Raw genomic sequence first — 22104 nt, 5'->3', positions numbered from 1 at the left:
GTTTTTCAACTGTTTCGTTCAGGAGCCCGGCATGGACAGCTTGTGCCACGCGGTGCTCGATCGAGCTGTACCATTTCAGACAGATACTTCGGTCTCTGGAATTTCCCGGGCTTGTTGCTTCTTGGACCCGGGGGCGCTTTGCTTGATGATCGATAGTTGCGGGCGGTCTTGTGTGTTGCCTCGAGTTCGTTTCTATAGGCGCTCCTAGATTTTGGGGACGTGTTTCTGTGTTGGAAAGCGGCGAGGCTGTTGCCTGAGGAGCTTGAGCAGCCAACGCAGGACCGGTCGCCGTCGATTGAATTGCCGCTTGAGTGACGTAGTTTTGCTGTGGCATAGAACTCTTGGGCTGAAGGGAGATGGCGGCCGTAGAGCTTGGGTGGTTGATATTAGTCGCGACGTGTGTCGAGTCGCTTTGGTTCATGTTACTATCAGAGACTGGCCCCCCGGGCCCTGCGCTGCCTACGTGAGCGCTTGGATCGGGATTAGTGCAGTCGGTTTGATTCGAGCCATTCGGGCTCGGTGCGTCGGTCAACGCCGGAGAGGGAAGGACGGTCGAAGCTCTATGAAACAGAGTCAGAAGTGTTGGTGAATTGTAAGCAATGTTAACGTTGGTGGTGATACTACAAATCCCAGAAGGAGATGCAAGGCTACGAGACGTAGCCGAGGATCTGTTGCTTGGCAAAACAACATGCCTGACAAGATGGGGAAGGAATTTTAGTTAGGGGTAGATCATATATACCTTGCTGGTTCTCCGGCACTTGGTCGTTGCTCGAATGATTGCTCGGTCGGGTTATTGTCGCGTTGTATGTCATTGTCGTTCTGGGTTGGGGGAGCAGCGTCAGACACCTTTCTCTTTTTGTTCCGTTTCCAGGAATTACTGGAGGCTACTGGAGCAACTCTAGTAGGGTTGGTTGTTGCGGATGGGTCCCCTGTCATCCATGAGCGAGCTCGACCACCAAGGAGAAAATTGACAGTTTGGTTGGAGGAAGCGATCTGTTGAGCATCGGGTGGAGGGATAGCCCGTGACTGATTCGACTTTGAGGTATGTGGCATTTCACAGATGTATAGTGTCTTTTGGTATGAAGTTCTGGTTCACGATGTAGAGTCGCTGCGAAACCTGGGCGCGGAATACTACTTTGGAATCATGCTTCAACGTCGCCGCTTTTTGAAGTAGAGTGCCGCAAAGTCAATCATGGTTCAGCGAAGTGAATTCGCAAGGTTAAGGCGGCGAGGGTTGTTAATCAACCACGAGAGCGAAATGGGTGAGGTGAGTGAAGTCAAGAGAAACAGCGATGCTATCGATGCAGCTTGACGAGTAAAATCAACCCAACAGCACAGCCCGCAGTGGAAGAGAGTTGAAGTCGAAGAAAGGTCGATATCAAGAGAACCAGACTTATTAGAGAGATGGGTGTGCGTAGGTGGACGGATGAATGGTGGATGTGTGAATGTTGTTGGTTGAAGGCAAGCGGGAAAACCCTGGGACATCCTCACCATCAACAGCCCAACATCGAAAAGCTATTAATGAGAAAGGTGCAAGTGCAGGCAGTCGCGCCCTGGCAGAAATATGAACGAACAAAGAAAAATACGTTCGGTAGCGCCAACGAAGGGACGCTACAGCTACAAGCAAACAAAGAAAAAGAAGGGAAAAGAGGGAAGTACGACAAATACGCAATGGCCATAGGTCGACATCTTGCAGTTGTGAGGTAGGTAGCTGCAGTCAGCCGATATTCGAATACTCAAGTGGCTGAGATGTTTGGTGGAAGTCTCTATTTGCGTTTACAATTGCACCTGCATGTCTCAGGCCTACAGTTCATGGACCCTATTCCTCATTGATATTGAAAAATGGATATTAAGGTCTGTACTTATGGATGTTTTCCTCTCAATACCTAATCAAATTTGAATTAGGTTACCGCTAATTTCGCTCAAACAGTATTTGGAATATATTATGTGATTGGGCGTAACCATAGACCTTCGTTTTCGTCTAAGAAAAAAATGTCTGAGAGCGGGGAGAATGTGATGTGATGTGATCTTGGCATTGACTTTGGCGTTGGGGTTGGCTGGGGTTCTCGTGTACGTAGTAAACTCTGGTAAGACCGGCAGAAAAACCAATTAAGTTGTTGTAATTAAGGAACTATCGTACTCAAAGCATCAGCTCTTCTATTATTTGCCTCGAATCACTGGCTCATCGCACCATGTGGAAAATTAATTCACACCAAACGACTCACGTTATGCTTCAACCTTCAACCAGCCGAAAGTCGTACTGTATACGAATATCTCTGCTCGAAGGATTATAATACGTTACACAATCTGCATCCTGCCTCATTTTCTCATATGAACGGCGAGTGACTGGATGCAGGTAACCAAAGTCCCGTAAGATTCAAGGACACTGTAATTTCTGTTTGTTTACAATGGTCTGCTCATATAAAAGCATGCCCCTACCACGGTTCATAATATCAATATCGATCAAGTAACCCCGTAAGCTATCATAGCAAGTATATGCTATTTGGCTTATACACAAATGGTGTTTCACCCATGGCTATAATTCAGCTGAACATGGGTGTCAATGGAGCCTGGCTAGATTTAAATACCAATAAACAGCAACAAACAACAGGCCAGTCCATTATTGCACCAGGATCTTTAATTGCACGATAACTACCTTAGGTACAGAGTGCGAATAGTCACAATGACATTCCTTACTTTACTTATGAGCCGTATGCCCTCACCATTTATATCATGAATCTTGGGCCACTAGTGAACACCTCATGACACAGTTAGTAAGTAGTCAGGTCATATATAGTATCAACAAATGGAATCAGTAAGAACGAGTTTCCCGTCTTCCTCCCATACCCCATTCCATCTGTCCAAGTCTCGTGATTCTGCAATTCCGTGTCCGTGACTGCCGGTGGGCCATCGCGAAAACCTCAACACCTCAAATCAACGCAATCAGCTCAATATTCAGCCATGTCTGTTTGCTTTGTGCGACCTCACAGCTGACCCTGGCCCTTCATTATCACTGGCTTGCTGCATCGCCAGCATTCGCGACCCGTGTACAACCACTCCATTCTTCAATAATCTATCTTACCACCTACTAGCTACCTAGCTATTCATCAAGCCGAGTGATCGCCTCTCAATGTGAAAAGCCCTCTTTCCCGAAGCCAACAACGAGATCTGCGAAGTCAAGACATCAAAACCTGCTCCCACGCCTGTCAAGTCCGCTTTGCTGGCATCCATAGCATCTTAAAATAGTATCTGCAAAGTTTCGACTGCATCATCCAATCCCGAAGACCCCCTAGACTAGAGGGGCTGATGCACCGTATCGAACAAAGTATTTACAACCTAGGTAGCAAGTCCTGTCCTGTCCTATCACCAATTCTGCTGCTCTTGAGCCTTTGCCAACATCTTCTCAACCTACCTAGTTTGTCGACTGTTTTAACAGCAACCCTAAGTCTTTAGGCGCTTTGATACGATCGGCCGTGCTGTGACCTAGTCTACAGCCCTTGATTGAAACCATATGTGATCTGGGTTGCACCAATCGCAGCCCTCCACGCTAGGCATCTCACCTTGTCCAGGGACCACGCACTTCACACTTCTCCCGCCTCCCCAACCGCGACAACTGCTCCACCCCAGCAAAGCATTCGTACCTTAGTGCACCACTTGAGCACACTATCATAGCGCACCACCTCAGCCACGGGCTTGGTCTCCTCAAGCTATTATACCCAACTTACGCATCATCTCCAGCTCTTTCGCTGTGAGGAGTTGAAACGACCGAACCCAGCTCTGGCAATACGGCGACGGAGTATTGGTTCGGTGGATGGTGTACAAGTCAGATATCATTCTGTTTCCCTTCACTCAACAGACAAGCCTCTTTCTTGGCTACCCGCTGTAACCATCAGACTCGGTCCCGCGCCACCGTCAGGTTCCGCAGAGTTTCAACCGCCCTTAAACTGCCACTCCATTCCTCCCTGCACGGCCTCAAGCGTCCGACATCAACGCAATCGCCTCAACCATCACCAGCGCATCGCTTCATCACATCATGGCCTCACGAGGCCCCAATGAAGGGTCGCCCAAGCCAGAAGTTGGCGACACCTTGATTGTGATACGTATGTTTATCCTCTAGCTTCCCGTTCTTTGTCTGTAGTATCCTCTGATACTGATTTCGTTTCTCAACCCTGTAGATGATTTCCAGGCTCGAAGCTCCGATGAACTTAGTCTTGCGAAGGGCGACCGAGTTGAACTCATAGAAAGAGACGACGAGTTTGGTGATGGATGGTTCCTCGGCCGCCATCTGGTCAACAATAACAATGGACTCTTTCCTGAAGGTTGGTGTTTAGAAACCTTGTTCTATACCCTACGACGAGAACATCGATTGACACTCGGCAGTTTACACTAGACCAGCCCCAAGAAATATTCCCACGAGCACTTTTAGTGCCTCAAAATCCCAGACTGCTCAGCAAGAACAGACTCAGGACTCGAGTGCTGATACAGGTACCAAAGAAGAGACCGAGTTACAACAACCACAAAATAGGAACCCTGTGACATTGCCTCTCAACAACGTCAAATCTGAACCCACGCTGGTGCCAAGCGAGCCACCTGTATTGCCCGCCTTGAGCCAGCTGACGACTCAGAATCAGGACAGCCCTGTCTTGCACGAAACGCTCACTGTTATTGACGAACATATTACCGATTTACGATCACCTGCGAGCAACGGCGGACTCCGAGCGATAGCGAACGATTCCGGAAGCGAATACAGCAGCACCCATCCCGGTCAACGAGCATCGTACATCCAAGGCGAAGAGACTGACGAAGAAGAGGAGGGTTTTCATACACGAGACGAAGTCGAATCGTGGTCTCCTGATGATGTTGCCGAATATCTTTTTACGTCAGGAGTCGAAAAGCACCATTGCGAGGTCTTTAGAGACCAAGAGATATCCGGCGAGGTTATTCTCGGTATGGATCAGAGCTCGCTGTTCATCAAGGCGTTCGATCTTGGTTCTGTCGGCCGGCGCCTCAAGACTTGGCACAAGATCAAGGCACTTCAGGATGAAGTGAGCAATCAAGGCTTGGAGACACGACGTACGACGCAAACCTTTGGAAACGATGGTTCAGAGGAAGGCCGTAGATCTAGGAGCCGAGCAAACACCCTAACCAACCGGCCCACTTCTATTCAAACGAGGCGACTTTCCTTATCGCAGAATACGCCAAAAGCATCTCCAACATTTGGAGGATCTCATGCGCAAGATAGCTCTAACCGCGCTAGTCATATCAAGCGGCCATCCGCGGCATCGATCAGGGAATTGAACCATTCGCGTCGACACTCTTCGTCAACTGATTTTCTCCAAGCTGGCCCTGCGGCAGCATCCCCAGCCGTTCCTGTTCCTAGGATCGCGACTACGGGTACTTTCCCCGGAAGCGAGACTGTCCATAAAAAGCAGCCATCATTTGACAGAAATTGGACCCTGGGCAACGCCTATTCGCAACCCCCCCAACGACCCCTTTCTTCAACTGGTCTTCAAGATTTGCTTAGCCCATCAGGAGCAGAAGCACAAGATTCTACTGTTGACGCCGATCGAGGTTACTTCTCTGGAACAGAGGTGGATGGGAGGAAAAGAAACTTGTTACGAAAGCGCGACAGCAATGCTGAATCGAGAAAGTCAAGCTATGCGGAAGAGCAAAGGGTTAGAAGCGCCACAGCTATGGCACGACAGTCAAGATTTGGAAGCGTGGGGTCTATTGCGGAAGGGGGCATTTCGTCAGCAGCTCAGAAGTACTACGGTATCCAGTCTGGCGCTCATAGGAGAACTGCGTCAGCCGCTTCAGAATCAACGATGAACATGCCGCCACCCAACGACGTCCCTTCACCCACTGTCACCAAACTGGACACTTCAGTCAGTTCAGCTCGCTCAACCGCCTCACCTATCTCATCGAGACATCAAGGTTTCAACTCGGACTGGCTGTCGTCAATGGTCAATAAGCCTATTGCCCTGGCTGGAGGAAAGGGTATGCGAGCCATATCTGATAATCTTAGCCTCGATCGATCGAAAGCTTCAACTCCAACGGACTCATCGAACAAAGATTTCTTGGTCGACTCTCCTGCGCGAACCGGTTCGACAACTCCATCAGGCGGAGCAAGTTTCGATCTGGAGTCTCCCGACACTGCCAAGAGTCCCAGCACTCCCGTGACCCAGGTCAACAAGAAGGCTGGCAAGAAGGGCAAGAAGGAAACGAGCGCTTACACCCGCGGGCTGCTCAAAATCTCACCAAAAGAGGCATGCAAAGATGCCGATTATAGTGGTTGGATGAGGAAGAAGAGTTCTAACCTCATGACAACCTGGAAGCCTCGTTTCTTCGTTCTAAAGGGCCGGCGGCTGGCATATTATTACTCAGAGGATGACGACCAAGAAAAGGGACTCATCGATATCTCGTTTCATCGAGTTCTACCAGCAAACAATGAGAAACTCACAGGTCTTCATGCTACGATCACAAGCCTTGGGGGTCAGTCAATGCCTGTATCCCAGAATGGCGATGATAACTTGGAGAAGGGAGATGACTCTATCTTCATCTTCAAACTGGTTCCTCCCCGAGCTGGTCTCTCCAGGGCTGTGAACTTCACAAAGCCAACCGTTCATTACTTCGCTGTTCCCAATCTAAAGCAAGGACGCCTATGGATGGCGGCCTTAATGAAGGCAACAATTGATCGAGATGATACCAAGCCAATCACCACGACGTACCAGCAGAAGACAATTTCTCTTTCCAAAGCCAAGCAGATGCGTCATCGCCCGCCGGCTCTGATGAATCTCGACGAAGGGGCTGAAGAGGACGCTGGTACGGCCCGAAAGGAAGCCAACGGCTTGGGAATTTCATACGACGAGGCTGACAGTGGTGTTTCTGGTGTCGACAAACTCGCGGGCCAAAAGGCTGAAGAAGTTAAGTCAAGCCTCGAGTCCGAGAAAGAGAAAGAGAACCCACAGGCAGCTTGATCGATGCCATGCCCACGACATTACTTACAATTTTCTTTTTAATTGGTGAGGCGTATCTGGTCTTTCCCTAACAATACTTCCCTTACTCATTTTCCTACCCCCCTTCTCATATAGAAGCTTAATCCTTTTATTTTTACTTGATACCTCAGGCGCAGGGAAAAACTGGGAATCTTAACAAGATATGGTGATGAAACAGTCAGACGTGGATGGAATGGAATGCAATGGAAAGTGGAGGAGAATCCCATCTCATCCCTTTGGTAGTGGATATGCATGAGCCGCGACCTTGCGAAGAAGAACGAATAAGAATGTCATGTTACAAGAGACAATGATGATGAGGACGGCTTTTGTTACTGGCATTTTTACAAATATGAAGCCTAAGGATGATTTGCTGAGCTGGAGAAAATGAGCGTCCCTCTGAATGGGGTACGTACTAGTGGCTTGAAATCTTGTTTTTCTCATGGTCGTAACGTGAAAGAAGGTCTTTATGTTTGGGTGACACAAACCAATTACAATCGAGCCAGCTGGATTGAATGGAGGATTTTCTGTTGAGCAGAGAATACTCATTGAGTTGGGGGAGCCGTACAGTTCACCTTTCAAGCCTACATAGTCTCACATGAATGTGAATGCAAAGAAAAGTTCATGAGAATATCGAATTGGATAAGACGATCGCTTGTTCTAGAGGTATATGAGACGAGAAGAAAAGGGCATCAATCACCCTTACGAGAAACTCCGTGTACCTTTTTGGACCAAGCCTCTTGGCTCGACATGTAACCCTATCATGAAAAAGAAATTGCCCGAAAGCATACAGAGTCCTTTGCTTGGGACGTTAGAGCCTTGATAATATAAGTCCAGCGCCCCTGGGTCGTATCCGTCATTAGACCATCCAAACGCCATGAAAAGCATTGTACCCTACTCTAGTATCCCACTACCTCTTTCTAACCCTTGCATCATCCTTGGACTTGACTATAATCAATCCACGGTGATAGCTGAGTGGCTGCAACAGCAACAACACAAAATTATGATCTTAAACCTTTTGGTTCATGCCCGTCAGAAGCTGCCGTATGGATTTCATCAGGTGCAGCTCAATCCCCTCGAAGTTGCCAACAGCCTCACCCTCACCAGGTGGTGGAACAATGCTAACGTCTGCTATGCCTAGCACCCGGTCAATAGCGGACAACGTGACAGCCTCCGCTTTGGCTTCGCCAAGCTTTGGATTGAGAGCTTTGACTGAGACATCCTTGAAACCATTGAGGGACGCAAGAACTTTGGCATCGAGGAAAGTTAGCGTCTCGGCAGCTGAAGGGGAAGCAGAAGAGGCAGGTCCAGGTGTGGGACTTTTTGATTTCATGTAGGCATCAACAACCTGGCGGATGCCCTTCATGCAGATCGTCTCCATTTTGTCATTCTCAGTCGCCTCTTTCTTGAGGCCAATGCAGCGGTTGAGTGCTGACATAACAATCCCTTCGGCCTTGGGGTTACGAGCCTTCTTAAGGTTTTCGATCAGGCCGCTCTTCAGCTTGACAACCGCAGCGAGCAACTTGGGCTCGATGGCATAGCGAGCTGTGGGAGACGCTGCTGAAACCGATGGAGTGCGGTTCACGGGAGTGGCAGGCTGTTGTTGCGCTTGTGGCGGTCCAGCTCCAGGCACAGTCTTCGCAGCCACAGCCAGAGGCACTGGGGGAGGGGGGTGCTGCTGCTGTTGCTGCTGCGCGAGGGATGCACCAGTAGGAACGGCGGTGGCATTGGCGTGCCCTTCCTCACTCTTGATCGGGGTGTTTGCTGGTGGAGGTGGCCGTGGTGCGTATGGAGAGCTGTAAGTACCCTGCGGGGGCACCCCAAGCTGTGGGCGGGCAGGGGCTGGTGGAGGTCCATAACCTGGTGGCAGCTGTGCTGGCGCCGGCGGTTGTGATGCCACCGCTACTGGGGCTGGTTGACCCGGGGCTGGTGGTGATGCAGACATACCATATGGCTGCGCTGGCCGCCCTGGTTGGGTTTGCTGTGCCGTATATGTTGGCATTTGATAGCCAGGAGGTGCTTGGCCAGGTGGGTAGCCGGGAGCTCCAGGTGCCATATGCTGGGCATTGTAGGCATACGGAGCTGGATATTGACCATATGCGTGTGCTGCTGTACGATCTGGTGACGAGGCTTTCCTCTTCTTACCAGCATCGAGTTCAACACCTGGAACACGAGACCAAAGGTTCGTAGTCTCATCTTTTCTGAAAGCTTCGTTTCCGATAAGATTGTGGCGCACACTACTTTCCCAGCCTTTCGTTTCTGTATGGAAGTAGAACCAGGGATATCTCTGACAAATTCTTTTGTAAATCTGTTTGAGCGTAAGGCCGTCCGGTCCAGCCGCTGTGAGCGTTTCGTCGATAAGCACACCATAGTTCTTGTTCGGCTTCTGGAGCTGTTCATCGGTATAGTCCTCGATCTTGAGCTCCAAGGGGGGGATTTTGGTCGAGCTTTCTTCTCCTTCTTTTCTCTTGCTCGCCTCTCTGCATCTGAACCTTCAGCACCGTCCTCCCGAGGCTTGCGAGGTTTGTACTTGCGTTTTTCTGGTCTCTCCGAGGATCCTTCCGGCAAAGGATGTTTTCGAGGCCGCCCGACCTTACGTTTGATTGGTGGCTCTACTGGGGGCGCCTGTGGCAAGGTCTTCTTCGCCATCTCTTGCTGTTGCTTCTTCAGCAGCCGCTGCTCTCGTTTCGACATAATGCCATTCTTGGGTGGACGGCCGGGCCCCCTCTTCTTGGGTATCTGGGGCATCAAATGCTCCTGATGAGGATCAAGCATGCCCTCCTGCTTCAATCCAGATTCCGCTTCCGTAATCGGCATCTCATCGATATCCATGTCCATGTCCATGTCCATATCCATGTCCATTTCTGCATCCATTTCACCGTCTGCCTCCTCTTCTATATCAGCTTCGATCCTGGCCTCCTTTTCTGGGGCTGTCTCTACTGTTTGGATGGCTGCTAGCTCCTCAGCCTCTGCTTCAACCTCAGCCTCATCTTCATCGCCATCACCAAAGTCAGGAGACTCAGGTGGGCTTGCCACATCAGACAACTCGTCGCTCGTGTCCTGAATCTCGCCGTTACCATGCGCAGACTCAAAATCGAAACTCATCTCTTTTCCGCCTTGGGCGTGTCGCTTTTTGAGGGCCATGACGGGTTCTTCATCAACATCCTCCTCGGCACCCGTTCGGCCCCTCTCAACACCATTGATGAGAAATCGGAAGTCGACGTCTTTGATTTGCAATCGATCGCCGCATCGCAGTACGAGCTTTTCACGGTTGTAGTGCACATCCTCACAGAAAAATCCATTCTTATGGAGGGGTATAGCTTCAAAGACACCCATGTCTTGATTGTACGCAATCTTCAAATGCTCCCGGGAAATTGCTTTCGTCTTGGATGCAATGTTTGGACCCGGTGAGTGGATACCAATGAACGGAACATGATATGGCGAGGGGCGCAGAGAGCCCAAATCAACTGCTGCAGCACCAGGCGTGTGAGAAACATATTGTCGGTTAGAAATCATGTTTTCCTGAGCTTGTGCCGCCGCTTCATCCAAGTCGTGCTGTGATGAGCCCTGTGTACTCGTCTTACGCCTTTTCGTTGGTCGGGGGTTTTCCCCCGTATCTGATTCGGGGCCTAGCATACCTCCCTCTTCACTGACATAGGATTTGCTGAACTTGCTTCGATCTGGGTGTATCGGGGAAGGTGGCGGGAGACCTAGGTGCACGTTCTCTTCAGCACGCCGCCGATGCTCTTCGGCACGTCTTTCATCACGACGTGCTTGCTCCAGTGCACGCTGATCTCTTCCAATTATGACAGCGTAGGTGGTCATCTGAAACACGCTGTCGGCAAATTCGATACGTGCAAAGGATTCAAGAGCCTTGTGGGAATCCGTTTGGCGTGTCGAATTTGTCGGAGCGACGCCTTGGAAAGACTCGTTCAACAGGTTAGGCAGAGTGACTTGAGCTGGCGTGACTGTGGGGGGCGGTGACATGGCTGTCGCGGCCCCTGACATTGTAGCCAGTGCCATCATCATGTAAGCGTGCTGGTCGATGGTGGGCATCGAAGTCGCAGCATAAGGAGTCGACGGCGCAAAGTGTTCTCCCCTGTTGTCGGCCTGCATCTGCAGCTGCAAAGGTGTAGATTGTTGAGCTTGATCAATGTTTAATGTTGCAGCCGCATCGCGAGGGGTAGAAGTGTCGAGCGTTGGGTGATCGCCAGAGTTAACATTCACGGGAGCTGAAGCCTCGGTATTCAATGGCGTCTCCGGTTGCTGCTGTGATATTGATGTGGTAGCATCAGCGGCTATGGCAGGAGCGCTCGGGACGCCGTGAGTTGCGGGCGGCGTAGATGGTGAAGGTTGAGAGTCTGACACTTTCTTCGGGGCAGAAGATGCTGTTTCTTGGTTAGGGGTTGCAGCCTTTGGTGCAGGAGCAGCCGAGGTTTCTTCTGGTGAAGGATTTAATGGAACTGTTGGAGGAGGAGCAGATGCAGCTGGTAGGGTAGCAGTCGAGGGAGGCGCGGAAGTTGATGTGGTAGTTGAGTTTGAAGGGTCGGCAGTCTTGGCCGTAGTGGAAGAGGAGGAAAACCCAACAGAGTTTCCATTTGAATTTGAAGTTTGAATTGAGGCAGAAGCAGAAGCAGAAGGTGCCGGGACTGGGAGTTTGGCTAGTGCCTGGTCAGCAACTTCTGAATCGCGGTTTTCGTCGTTGCTCGCCGGTGAATGCGAAGTCGCGTTTATCTTTGTCGCAGATGGAGTGGGAGTCGCATTTGATGGCGTCGCAGCTGGTGAAGTCGCAGTTTGTGTTTGTGTTTCTGTTTCTGTTGATGTCGTTGTCACGGTCCTGGATGCGACAGGCTGTGTGTCTCTGTCGGCACCAAGGCTGTTTTGCAGGCCATTTAGGCCAGCAATGGACGAAGTCATCGCTGCTCGTGCGACCAGCTCCTTCGTCACTTCGCCCTCACCTCGGGGTGTAATCCAGAAGGTATCGCCGTTGGCTGGAGACAGGGAAAATAAAAGGTTCAAGCGGGCGAGGCTTTCTGGGTCCTTTGAGCCGCGATAACTGAGAGGGTCAGGGCGGGCAAGGCTGCACGTTTTGATAGGTCAGCTGGGGGGCTTCCTTCCTTCACGGACCCCGAGTCTCCTCTTACTTGCTAGATTGGCGGTTGGCCGCGATGTTTTGCGCCGCTAGTACTCTTTGGGTAATCAGGAAGTCGCAGTCACGAATATGACCTTGTTGGGTTGCGCTTTCTCAGTCATTTACTTATGCGAAGATAGAAGGGACCGGTTTCAATATTGTTAAAACAAGAGGTACCTTGGAGAAGGGATAACTACCTTACCTACTATGTATGACTCTGATAAGCAGGTGCTACCTCAGGCGAAGACCTTGCTATCTATGAGTTACCTGGGTAAGTACCACACGGTCGTACATAAGTTCTTTCCCCGCGCCGCAGCCACCTCAGTTATAGGTTTATTCCTTATTGTTCAGGAACCAAAATGATTGAGCTAAATAAGGTACTGAGGTAGTAGTTAAGCATTGGGCTAAACAATAGAGATCTCTGGGAACGATGCTTCAACCTTCATAAACAAAAGCCGATCTTTGTAATGGTCCCGAATTCGCAATAACATGATTGATATCCCATCTTCAATGTCACTCTTTGTGCAATTTGTGTGTGAATTGTATTTTGTTGTCCATGGTCGAAAGCCAATAAAGTTCTGATTAAATCTTAGAGACTATTAATTCTAGCGTGTTATATCGTGCAGTCCTCATTTATACTTCAATAATACTCTCATATTGCCGTGGCAAGTTGGTTGGGGACCAGTAGTTTAATCTTTTGCTTTTTTGCTCACTCCGCCAGCCTACCCTGTTGCTCAGAGTGTAAATGAAGCCATCTGCAGGTTGGCATTTCGATGAACATAATAAAGTTCTTATGTCCGAATCAGATCTAGTTCCCTAATATCTTACAATTGGACGATTCAACGTAGCTGGGAGTACGTATCAAGCTTTTAAAAATGTCAACCCAACTTGTCACATTCAGAAGCTGGCGATGCTATATTCTATCTCCACCCTGTGCAACTCACGACGAGTAGAATCGAGAAGCCTGTTGAGACTCACATTTTCGCAAAACAATCAGTACCAAAGCTTATCATGCAACTAACATGGATAATACTATAGCAATGTATTGTCAAATCACACGCGTCAAAACCAACACGGCGTAACAAACTCTAGGGACATGTTCGATAATGGATGCTGACATATAGTTTCTGCGATGCAGACTATCCTTTGATGGATCTTATACCGAGGGGGAAAAAAAAAAGGAAAAAAAAAAAGACGATCTCCCAAAGTTGATACCCATATTGTTGAAGAAGAAACAAAACGCCGTATGTAATGCGTGTTCAAAGGGTCTTCATAGCATACAGTGAAGGCGCTAAAAGTTCAGTGAAGCAGGGCCTCATGCTCAGTTGAAAATGCGCGATGCGAGTATCGCGTTGTCAATCGTTCTGAAAGACGATACGCTCCATGGCAGAGCATGCCTGCAAAGAACCCCACAGCATCGTTTCTGAAGGCGAGAATTCCAGCAGTGGTCATGAGCATAACAGTCCATCTCTCCAGACGTTCATCATCTGAAAGATCGCGTTGACGGGATCCCTGACCTGCGGCCGTGTTCCACAAATCGGAGGCTCCTTGGTTGAGGCTGTTGCCCACCTTAGCGAGCTCTAGACCAGCTGCTATGACCATGATACCAAGAAGACTCTTGGGGTAGTGCTTCAAGAGATCTACGAGGGTTTCGCCAAAAATAAGTCCTAGTACTAGCTTGAAAGCTCCCAGTACGATGATGCTGGAGCCGCTTCGAGCTCCGAAGCGATATTGGGCGGCCAACCCCCCGGCACCATGGCAGACAGGCATACTTCCGAACCAGGTGCTGCTCAAGTTCATCAGCGCAACGCTGATTCCGATTGATGTCACCGAGGGAGTCGGGAGTTCGGGTAGAAGATCCTGAGATAGTGCGCTGACGGCGATGATAGAGTTGAGCGTGGTCAGAGGCAGTTGTCCGATAGCCATCCACAGGGCAGGCGAATCATCTTTTCCAACCCAGTGCGGCATGACAAAGTGAGGGTGCCAAGCATAAAGCCACGGAAGACTTTCGTGGGATATAGCGACCTGAATAAAGGCGAAAAGAAGGGCGAGTATAAAAAAGAGCAAGGCATAGGGGAACCGGGATAGCTTTTGTGTGCCGATTAAAACGAGGAAAGCGATCAAAGCCCACACACGATTATCAAGAGCTGGATGACCCCAGTGAAGAGGCTGAAGCAGAGAAGATCCGGCGCCGAGAATCAATGAGAGGCCTGCTCCCAACTGAATACCCTTTACTACTGGGAGTGGTACAACACGGACAACCCTTTTCAGGAGACCTGTAACACTCATGATGAGTACGGCAGCACCAACCCATTGGCCTGCAGCCGTGACGACACCCATAGGAGAGCCATTCTGGATGGCTGCTGAGGCAATAGCCTGTACCGTAGCATATGAGGTTAGCCTTGTTGTAATTTGATACGAAAGGTGTTGCTCAGATACTCACCTTCATGGGCTGAACAGGTAAAGGAATACCATAGAATGCACCAGTGAGGATATTGAACAAGCCCGTAAACACGAGTGTAGTTCCCAAATCGATGGATCCTTGTGCGGCCAAGGCAATCGTCAAAGGCAGCAAGGTGCCAAGATCACCCAGCGATCCCGAGATTTCAGCCCATGGCGCTGTCCGTAGAGTCGTGAAGTTGTTGCGGTTGAGACGCCGTAAATCATTTGCCCATGAAGGTGCCATTTCACGTGCGTTTGAAGTGACCACAGTTAGAATGGACAATGCGCGCGCTTCTAGCTGGTGCTGACTTGGCGCTCGGCTATCACTATTCGATCTTGAACTGGCGATTAGATAGACCAGGGTAGTTAGTAGGTGCTAGGTAGGCTCTGTATATCCCAAGGTCTTGGCCTATGCGTGTAGAGTAGTGGGTGCATACAGGAATGGAATGGTTAGAACAGTTAGTGAAAGGTTGGCGAGCAAGGCCCAATGAACAATGGCGACGATCTAAGTTGAGAAGGTGCACTTGAGTCGCTCGAGGAGAGAAATGATTCTTGACTAGGTACCTTATTGAAATAGAAGGTCGAAAGAGCCAGCAAAAGAAAATGGCGCAGCAAGGAGTATTCTTATGGAAGGGCCAACATCGTCGAATGCGCTGTATCCTCTTTCACGGCTCTTATCAAAGATGTCAGACATGGTGTGGGACAAGGCCAAGTGATCAAGATGTTGCATCTCCTTGGTTCTCCATTGTGGTCAGCTGTTAGTTTTGTATTACTACTGGTGATGGACCCATAAGACTGAAGCGATATTTCCTCCGTGAGACTCTGGTTACCCTATACCTTTCTCGAATTTCCGCATCATCAGTAAGAATCAAACAATCTTCACGGAATGATTGAGGAAATTGTACGCTGCTACTGCCAAGTGCCAAGCTGGGCCTAAACCCAACTATCAAATCTTGGAGTTACTCCAGTGGTCTGACGAAGAGTCATGCATGGGCCAGTGATCCGTTAATGGAGCACTACAACAATAAGCGATTTCGGAGAACACCATGTGTACTGATTGCCTTGGAGCTGTAAAAGGCAGCATGTAAACGAAATACGGTATCTATTGTGACTGATAGATAGATAAAGCTTCCCAAGAATTTACTATTTAGGACAGGTAGTTATTGCCAAAAGCTGAGCATGCCCGAAAATCAACATTATGTGCTACAAATAGTGTCAAAGCGAGTCTTGCCAAGCAAGTGAACATGTTTCTCATGATCGGTAAGATTGGCTATCATCCATATGGAGTCACTGACAGAAAGCAAAAAGCAGAGCAACTTCAGGGCAACTAGTCTACATGTTTATCATGATTTACTAGGCGGAGAATAACCTCATGCGCATGGATTTCTACTGTTCAATGTTGGTCAACCCCAGGGGAAAGTGTCGATCCTCAAGTGGAAACACTGACCGCTCCCAAAATGATACATTGGGACCTCGACAGTCGACACCATGGAGCTATTAACCTATTTGAAAGTCCCTGGCTGAGGCCCCATAGTCAGGTTCATTGGTGACGATATACCACTAATTACGCACCCCATACTTCCGCGGATTCGTTCCTAGCTTGGCGTCGTACGCAGCGTCGGTATTTCGCGACATTCTCGTTTGGAAGGCTAGAAGGCATACCGAACCCCAGCAGATACAAAAACCCCCCGGTCTACCGTGATCGCACCCGTGTTTCTCCAAACACGATGTTTTGGCCTGTCGTGGTAGGTGTACCCTTTCCTCAGGCTGCTGGCCAAGCTCGGCTCCGGCCGCTGAGGATGCATCCATAGATGTTTCGAGGCGTAACCAGCCATGGATTGTACTCTAGCAAAACTTGCAAGGCTGGTCAGGGTTTTCGGGTTGAGTCAGGTAGGCAAATTGTTGCCGTGTAGAGGCTCCCACTTACAACCGTAGATAAGCATGATATTTCGTAACGAGGCTTTTCTTCAAGTCTACGTACTAATGGCCTATGACCTCATCACACTATGTAGGCGAGCGGTTGTCGCGCTGGGGTGAACTCCCGGCGATAGCGAGGTGTCCCGGCCACAAGTCGGCAACTAGGGCGCGAAACCTTGCAAGCATAGCCGTTTTATCCCTCGTCTTCCGGGACTTCCAGCCGGGGTTTCCATTGAGAGAACTCCGGGCTTGGACTTCTGACTTCTGAATCCGACGAGTACCAGCTATTCCTGCCCGTGAATGAGACATATCGGACATGGAAAAGAGAACTGATATCCGTGGGGAGAGTTTCGAGGCTTGCAGAGGCACCAATCCGTATGCTTTCAGTGGTCAGCCACGGATATCGACTCTCCACTTTCCACGCCAAGCCGGCAGCCCAGGGCTCTCATGATGCTGGCAGATCCATGTCATGCAGTGGTAAACCCGTGCTGTGGTATACAGAGTCGTTAGAAGTTAATTGGATGAGGCTTTTGTTTGTTGATAACGACAAATATTGATCGCGGACCCTGGTGTTAACGACCTCTTCCATCTCAAGATCTTCTCCGATACGTTGGTTGTTGAATTGTCAGTCACAAGTTCGTGGATAGCGCTGGAAACAAAGGATGCATGCTTCTTCCCGGCATTGAAACTGGGTCGATAAGGCTTGATTTCAGACTCGGTTGCTGGATCCTTGCATGTCAGGTCAAGCAAAGTCTTAGCTTGCACAGTGTCGCATGCAACTGTGGAGATCGGGGAAAAGATGTGGAGAGTTGTTTTTTTGGAGGATTTCCCTTTCGGATGGAACCTAGGTACAGAGGTGAAAATGAAAGTGAATGAGAGGACCTTGTAGAGCGGCGGCCTGCCCGAGGGCGCTATCCGCTCGGAGTCTGATATCAGAGTATTGCGATATGATCACGAGAAGCAACAAGGCCTGAAGCACCTTCGAAGGGCACTGTTGGAAGCTTGGCGATGGCTCATGCAATATCATGAAAACAACAGCCTGCGCTAAGCTTTTGCGCATTTGTTTGATTGGTCACTCAAGAGCTGCCGAGACACAAATGTTTATCAAGTTGGCAAGGCCTCATCTCCCATAACTCATGTAATTAAACAGAGGCTGAAAACAAGCAAAACAACAAAACAGAAGGGATACCCGACCCTTTACGAGAACCGTCCAGGAACGGCACGAGGCTGGATACTAGATTCGTCGTCATTTCGGAGACTTCGCGCAATCTCTTGTGCATGATACCCATCGTCCTACTAGAGATGGGCTTATTGTGATGGATGGAGGCGGTATCCGTTATATCGATTCCGTTGCAGCCGATGGGACGGAGTTGATAGCCTTCCATGGGCAATTGCCTATGCTAGAGAAGTAAATTCGCGCAAGTTATTACTGGGAAAGCAGCACTATACTGTGTGTAGACTGTGATATTCTAAACCTCGAGCTTTACTTGCTGCAGGCATTTTGGCTTCCTCCCTTGTGGGCCGTGGAACCCATGAATGGATGCAAGTGGTATAGAGCCTCGACCTCCCCACATGGGCAGTTGACAATCTCACCGCACCGTTTCTTCAGTTGCCGTGTTCCGAGTTGCGCATTGCTGTTCCAGCAGTTTTTTTCCGCGGCAATGTCGATGAGCAGTACAGACTCATCGTGTATCTCCGCTTGTACCTTGCACCGGGACTAGCGTCCCTGTTATAGGCGGCCCGTTCGTGGAGAGCGGAATTAACCAAGCTTTGAGTGGTATGAGCATCGGGTCTTTGTAATCTGGTGACATCGAGGCTACCTCGGGATGAGGTATGGGTTGCGTCGATTCAGATAAAAAAAGTCAATTGAGTGAGCGATTATTGTTTATGAATGACAGTCAATCGATCAATTTCGTAGCTGTAAGAGAGAAAGAGGTGTTGCCTGGAATATCCCTCGTTGTAAGTTGTGAAGTTGCTGCTCCAGCTCCGTTACCTTGCCATTGCCATTGCCTTCACTCGTCATACCTTTTCCCACTACCAGCGAAGCTTCCCAAAGAGAGATTGGAATATTTTGTCTTTTTCTCTTCTTTTTTCTTTCGTCTCTCTTCTCCACTACACAGCATCATCCTACAACTACTCCTGTTCGCACCTTCAGAGCTCCCTTCTGTCGACCTCTCAGACACCCATATCAGCAAAATTCCAATTGATCTACACCCTTGTCAGTGACAGTTGCTCTGTTTTTGTTTTGTTCCTAGCAGAGCCTGTCGTCTTTGTAAGTCCCACTTTGTATCCCAGCCCAGTCTGTTTCTCACTCCCCCTGGCTGGTCTCTGGACTGGAGCATCATCATCACCACCTTCATCGAAATCCACCTCATCCGGGGCATTCGGGGGGCGTCAAATCCTGTGTCAAATCCTGTACTTGGACTTTGGTAGTATTGTACAGTGCACAAAAACCCTCAGAGTCTCAAGATAGGATAGGTACCTGATAGGCATCACCTGGCACCTCCTCTAAGCCTGGCCTCCGTCGCACCACCCTCAGAGTCTTCTCCCACAATGAGATGCTCACCCCCCTGGGGCTTGTACCCACTAACACCATGGACCCAAGCAACCACTGAAAGAGACCCTGCTCGCTCGCCTTGACCTCTCTTAGCTGGTGTTGCCCGGGATTTGGACCCATTTTACGTACAGAATCCTGTCCCTCGTTTGGTACAAAGTCTGATTCCTCGCGGGTTGTGACGCTGTTTCCCCCACTTTTCACAGCTCTTGGACGACTTTTGGTGACGGATAGCTGATCAACAAAACCACAGCAGAGCCCGCCTTCGCGACCAGATTCACTTGTTGCTTCTTCATCACCCTCCAAGATCGCAAAGGTAAGTCGATTTCTTACTCACAGTCGCGCTGCTCTTCCTTCGCTCTTCTCGTCCGCCCCCGGGCATATTTTACGTCTCGATTGTCAAGCCAATTCCTGTGTAATGGCCGTCGTCTCAATTCTGGAGTCATGCACGTCGTCGCAATCCTAGCGCAAATGCCGGCGTCGCGTCTTCAGTGACATTCGCCAAGAAGTCCATCAGAATATTTCCTGGATAGATTGCTCTGGCTTCGCTCGAACGCAGCTCAATTGAACGATATCGACGTCATGACCCCTTTGAATTGGTGCGACACTGTCGCTCAGTGGAAAAGGACGAGAATTTGTGAAGCATGGGCTGTCTGCCTATGGCCGCTTTATCGCGGCGCGGAGCCAAGGGAATACTCGTCAGCTAACATGCTCCTTAGCAATCTCTCCACTCCCGACATAATGGCCGCCATCAAGTCTCTCATGACCCGCGACGAGGTCGTCCACCAGCTTGCCAAGCGTCAAAACTGGGCCGCCAAGGAGCCTGGTGTTATTGTCGTCTTCTGCATTGTTGGTGTTGGTATGCCAAGTCTTTTACCCAAGATGCCCGGTAACGTATGCTAAACTCTGGATAGTCGCCATTGGCCTTCTCAGCCTCTTCCTCTACAGGAAGGCTCTTGCTCGCAAGGCCAACAAGGCCTCTACCGTCTAAGCCGTTAGATGCGGATGAGGCCGACACTAGGGGGAGTGGAGCGTGACCTGAGGCATAGTCATGAGCGTCTTTGGACTATGAGCCTCAGGTAGATGTGGTGTTACGACGAGGTGCCTTCTGCGACACATCGGGTGACCGACTGTGACCCCGTATTCCAGTTAACTATTACCGGTTACGTCCCTCACCAATTCCTCGCTTGTCAACTGCCAACGGAATCTCTTACGGACAGCAGAGTTGACTCGCAAATCTTTTGTACATACCTACATACCACCGGATCTCGTGGGACAAATGTGCTGGAGGGCGGGTTCTCGTCGAGTGTTCGCGGCATGGTGGCTGTATTCTATCTTCTAATGCTACTGATACCTACTCGTTTGAAGCAATCAACAATAATCATGTACTCGAAATCTGATTCTCAAAACACACTGCAGCATTGTGGAGCCCCTAACCTAAAGAGGCGCTTACTGATTTCATATCTATTATTACAGTTGCTTTTACATATGTATCCCATCTCTCCAATACCTAGGAATGTGTGTCGTAGAATACTCATATATGTCATGATGCAGACCAGAGGATACTTTATCAATAACCTTCTTTGGCTAGCATGTCTGCTATGTCAAGATAGAATGCAATAGCATTGAATTTCTTCTTGATCCCCATCCACTCTCGGACTGTCCAACCAACACGATTGGACCAGTTTATCAGATCCAGGTGGCTCACTCCAAGCAGTGTACCTTTGTATGTACCCCAGTGGCTGCTCTCCACACTGACAAGTCCATCATTGGGTCCCTCGGCCTGTGTCATAACTGCGTGCGGGTGCCGAAAAGGACTCAGCAGCGCCGGCCGCTCCACTGCCGCTCCGTACGAAAAGTACCGCACGTCTGGTTGATCCGGCGTGCTCGGATTGAACTCTTCAGCCATGTAGCGTCTCGTCAATTGCGAGAATGCTGCTGTACCGAGGCCAGCTTTTTCAAATGTCTGGTAAAGTCGAGGCAAGTAATGGTGCAGTGGTGAGACTTCTTCGTCAAGGAGGTAGTCTGCAAAGGCGCTTCCTCGGTGCGGCGTTGCAACGGTGACCAAAGCCGCAACGCGCACAGGGAGTGGAGCGAGGTGTGAAAGCATATATCGAGCATCAAGACCACCCATGCTGTGTGCGACGATTGTGACGGCTTCGGGCATTGGGGCGTGGGCTTCAAGGGCGGAGCGGAGAGCGGCAGCGCGATCAGCAATAGAGGAGGATGGAGGCACAGTAGGCGTTAAGACAGTGGCGCCTTGCGCAGTGAGGGCATCGCGAATGCCATGCCAGTATTCGACGGCTGGAAAATAGGGAGAGAGACGGAGTTCAGCGAAGCCGAAGAGGCCGTGGGCGAGGACGATAGGATATTTTGGAATCTCTATCACCAAATGATGTTAGCAAGATAACCCCAGACAGTGGGATGAAATGCGGCACCGTATTTTTCTCGTATTATCGCATAGTCATCAGATATTTCCCTGCCCAATGCCTTTATCCTCGGATCATGTTCACGTCCGAGGTAACTGCTGCAAGCGAAGCTTCGATGGCATTGCGCGCGGTACAGTTGCCGGGATAGGGGTGAAGTAGGCGCATTGCGCCGTATTATCGATCTGTTCATGGATTGTTGAGTCGCATGGGCGCAAGGTGTGATAGATGTGTTGTTATAGAGTTATAGTAGTCAAGTGGAACGAATGTCGCGAATTGGTGACGTCACGGCGCGAATGCATGTGATTTTTTTCGGTGGCATCCATAGCTGCGTTTGCCCTCCTGGTCTAAGAAAGGTGTTGAATAAGCAACTCTTTATCTTAGGATTATTAGTCTATCGTTTAGATATAACTGTAACTATGCTGCAATACTTCGGAAAATTCTCATAATCTAGGTGCTTATAGATTGTCTAGAACTCAGGTATTGCCTTCATATTCAACAGGTTGATAGATGTTTGGAGGTTTTCCTCTTTTACTTGAGCCTTCAGTGCTTGATGAAATGGTTAGTTTGACGACGAATGAATCCCAGTTGATATCCACATAATTGTGAGGTCTCTGCTTAATCCGCTGCGAGCGCGTGGAA

General features: G+C 49.6%; 5 protein-coding genes across 5 annotated transcripts; 2 read left to right on the top strand and 3 right to left on the bottom strand.

The window, feature by feature from the left end:
• Nucleotides 1–4033: 4033 nt before the first annotated feature.
• Nucleotides 4034–6977, top strand: BKA55DRAFT_508192 (uncharacterized protein; the record flags this gene model as incomplete). The annotated part of the gene is made up of 3 exons (XM_046187404.1): nucleotides 4034–4100; nucleotides 4176–4319; nucleotides 4381–6977. The coding sequence occupies 3 exons, from the start codon at nucleotides 4034–4036 to the stop codon at nucleotides 6975–6977; spliced, it is 2808 nt and encodes a 935-aa protein (XP_046051345.1).
• Nucleotides 6978–8611: 1634 nt separating this feature from the next.
• BKA55DRAFT_330621 (uncharacterized protein) lies at nucleotides 8612–12151 on the bottom strand. The gene is made up of 3 exons (XM_046185712.1): nucleotides 12137–12151; nucleotides 9527–12072; nucleotides 8612–9472 (listed from the first exon to the last, which is right to left on the bottom strand). The coding sequence occupies exons 2-3, from the start codon at nucleotides 11907–11909 to the stop codon at nucleotides 8895–8897; spliced, it is 2961 nt and encodes a 986-aa protein (XP_046051344.1). The 5' UTR covers nucleotides 11910–12072; nucleotides 12137–12151; the 3' UTR covers nucleotides 8612–8894.
• Nucleotides 12152–13422: 1271 nt separating this feature from the next.
• On the bottom strand, nucleotides 13423–14809 carry BKA55DRAFT_508346 (uncharacterized protein; the record flags this gene model as incomplete). Its single annotated transcript, XM_046187418.1, has 2 exons — nucleotides 13423–14499; nucleotides 14567–14809. 2 exons carry the CDS (start codon nucleotides 14807–14809, stop codon nucleotides 13423–13425), a joined length of 1320 nt encoding a protein of 439 aa, XP_046051343.1.
• Nucleotides 14810–19777: 4968 nt separating this feature from the next.
• On the top strand, nucleotides 19778–20027 carry BKA55DRAFT_593001 (uncharacterized protein; the record flags this gene model as incomplete). The annotated part of the gene is made up of 2 exons (XM_046195483.1): nucleotides 19778–19895; nucleotides 19951–20027. 2 exons carry the CDS (start codon nucleotides 19778–19780, stop codon nucleotides 20025–20027), a joined length of 195 nt encoding a protein of 64 aa, XP_046051342.1.
• Nucleotides 20028–20606: 579 nt separating this feature from the next.
• On the bottom strand, nucleotides 20607–21655 carry BKA55DRAFT_509161 (Alpha/Beta hydrolase protein; the record flags this gene model as incomplete). Its single annotated transcript, XM_046187505.1, has 2 exons — nucleotides 20607–21416; nucleotides 21455–21655. 2 exons carry the CDS (start codon nucleotides 21653–21655, stop codon nucleotides 20607–20609), a joined length of 1011 nt encoding a protein of 336 aa, XP_046051341.1.
• Nucleotides 21656–22104: the final 449 nt, after the last annotated feature.

This window comes from Fusarium redolens (genome assembly GCF_020744475.1).
Source record: "Fusarium redolens strain MPI-CAGE-AT-0023 chromosome Unknown BKA55scaffold_6, whole genome shotgun sequence".
NCBI lineage: Eukaryota > Fungi > Ascomycota > Sordariomycetes > Hypocreales > Nectriaceae > Fusarium > Fusarium redolens.
The sequence above is the reverse complement of the archived record's forward strand: the minus strand, read 5'-3'. Positions and strand labels throughout refer to the sequence as shown.

Excerpts from the sequence above, each read along its gene's own strand:
- BKA55DRAFT_330621 (XM_046185712.1), bottom strand. The coding sequence starts at position 11,909 with ATGACTTCGTCCATTGCTGGCCTAAATGGCCTGCAAAACAGCCTTGGT. Across the intron at positions 9,473-9,526 it reads CTCGGAGAGACCAGAAAAAC|AGAGGCGAGCAAGAGAAAAG; the intron begins GCAAGTACAAAC and ends GTTCAGATGCAG.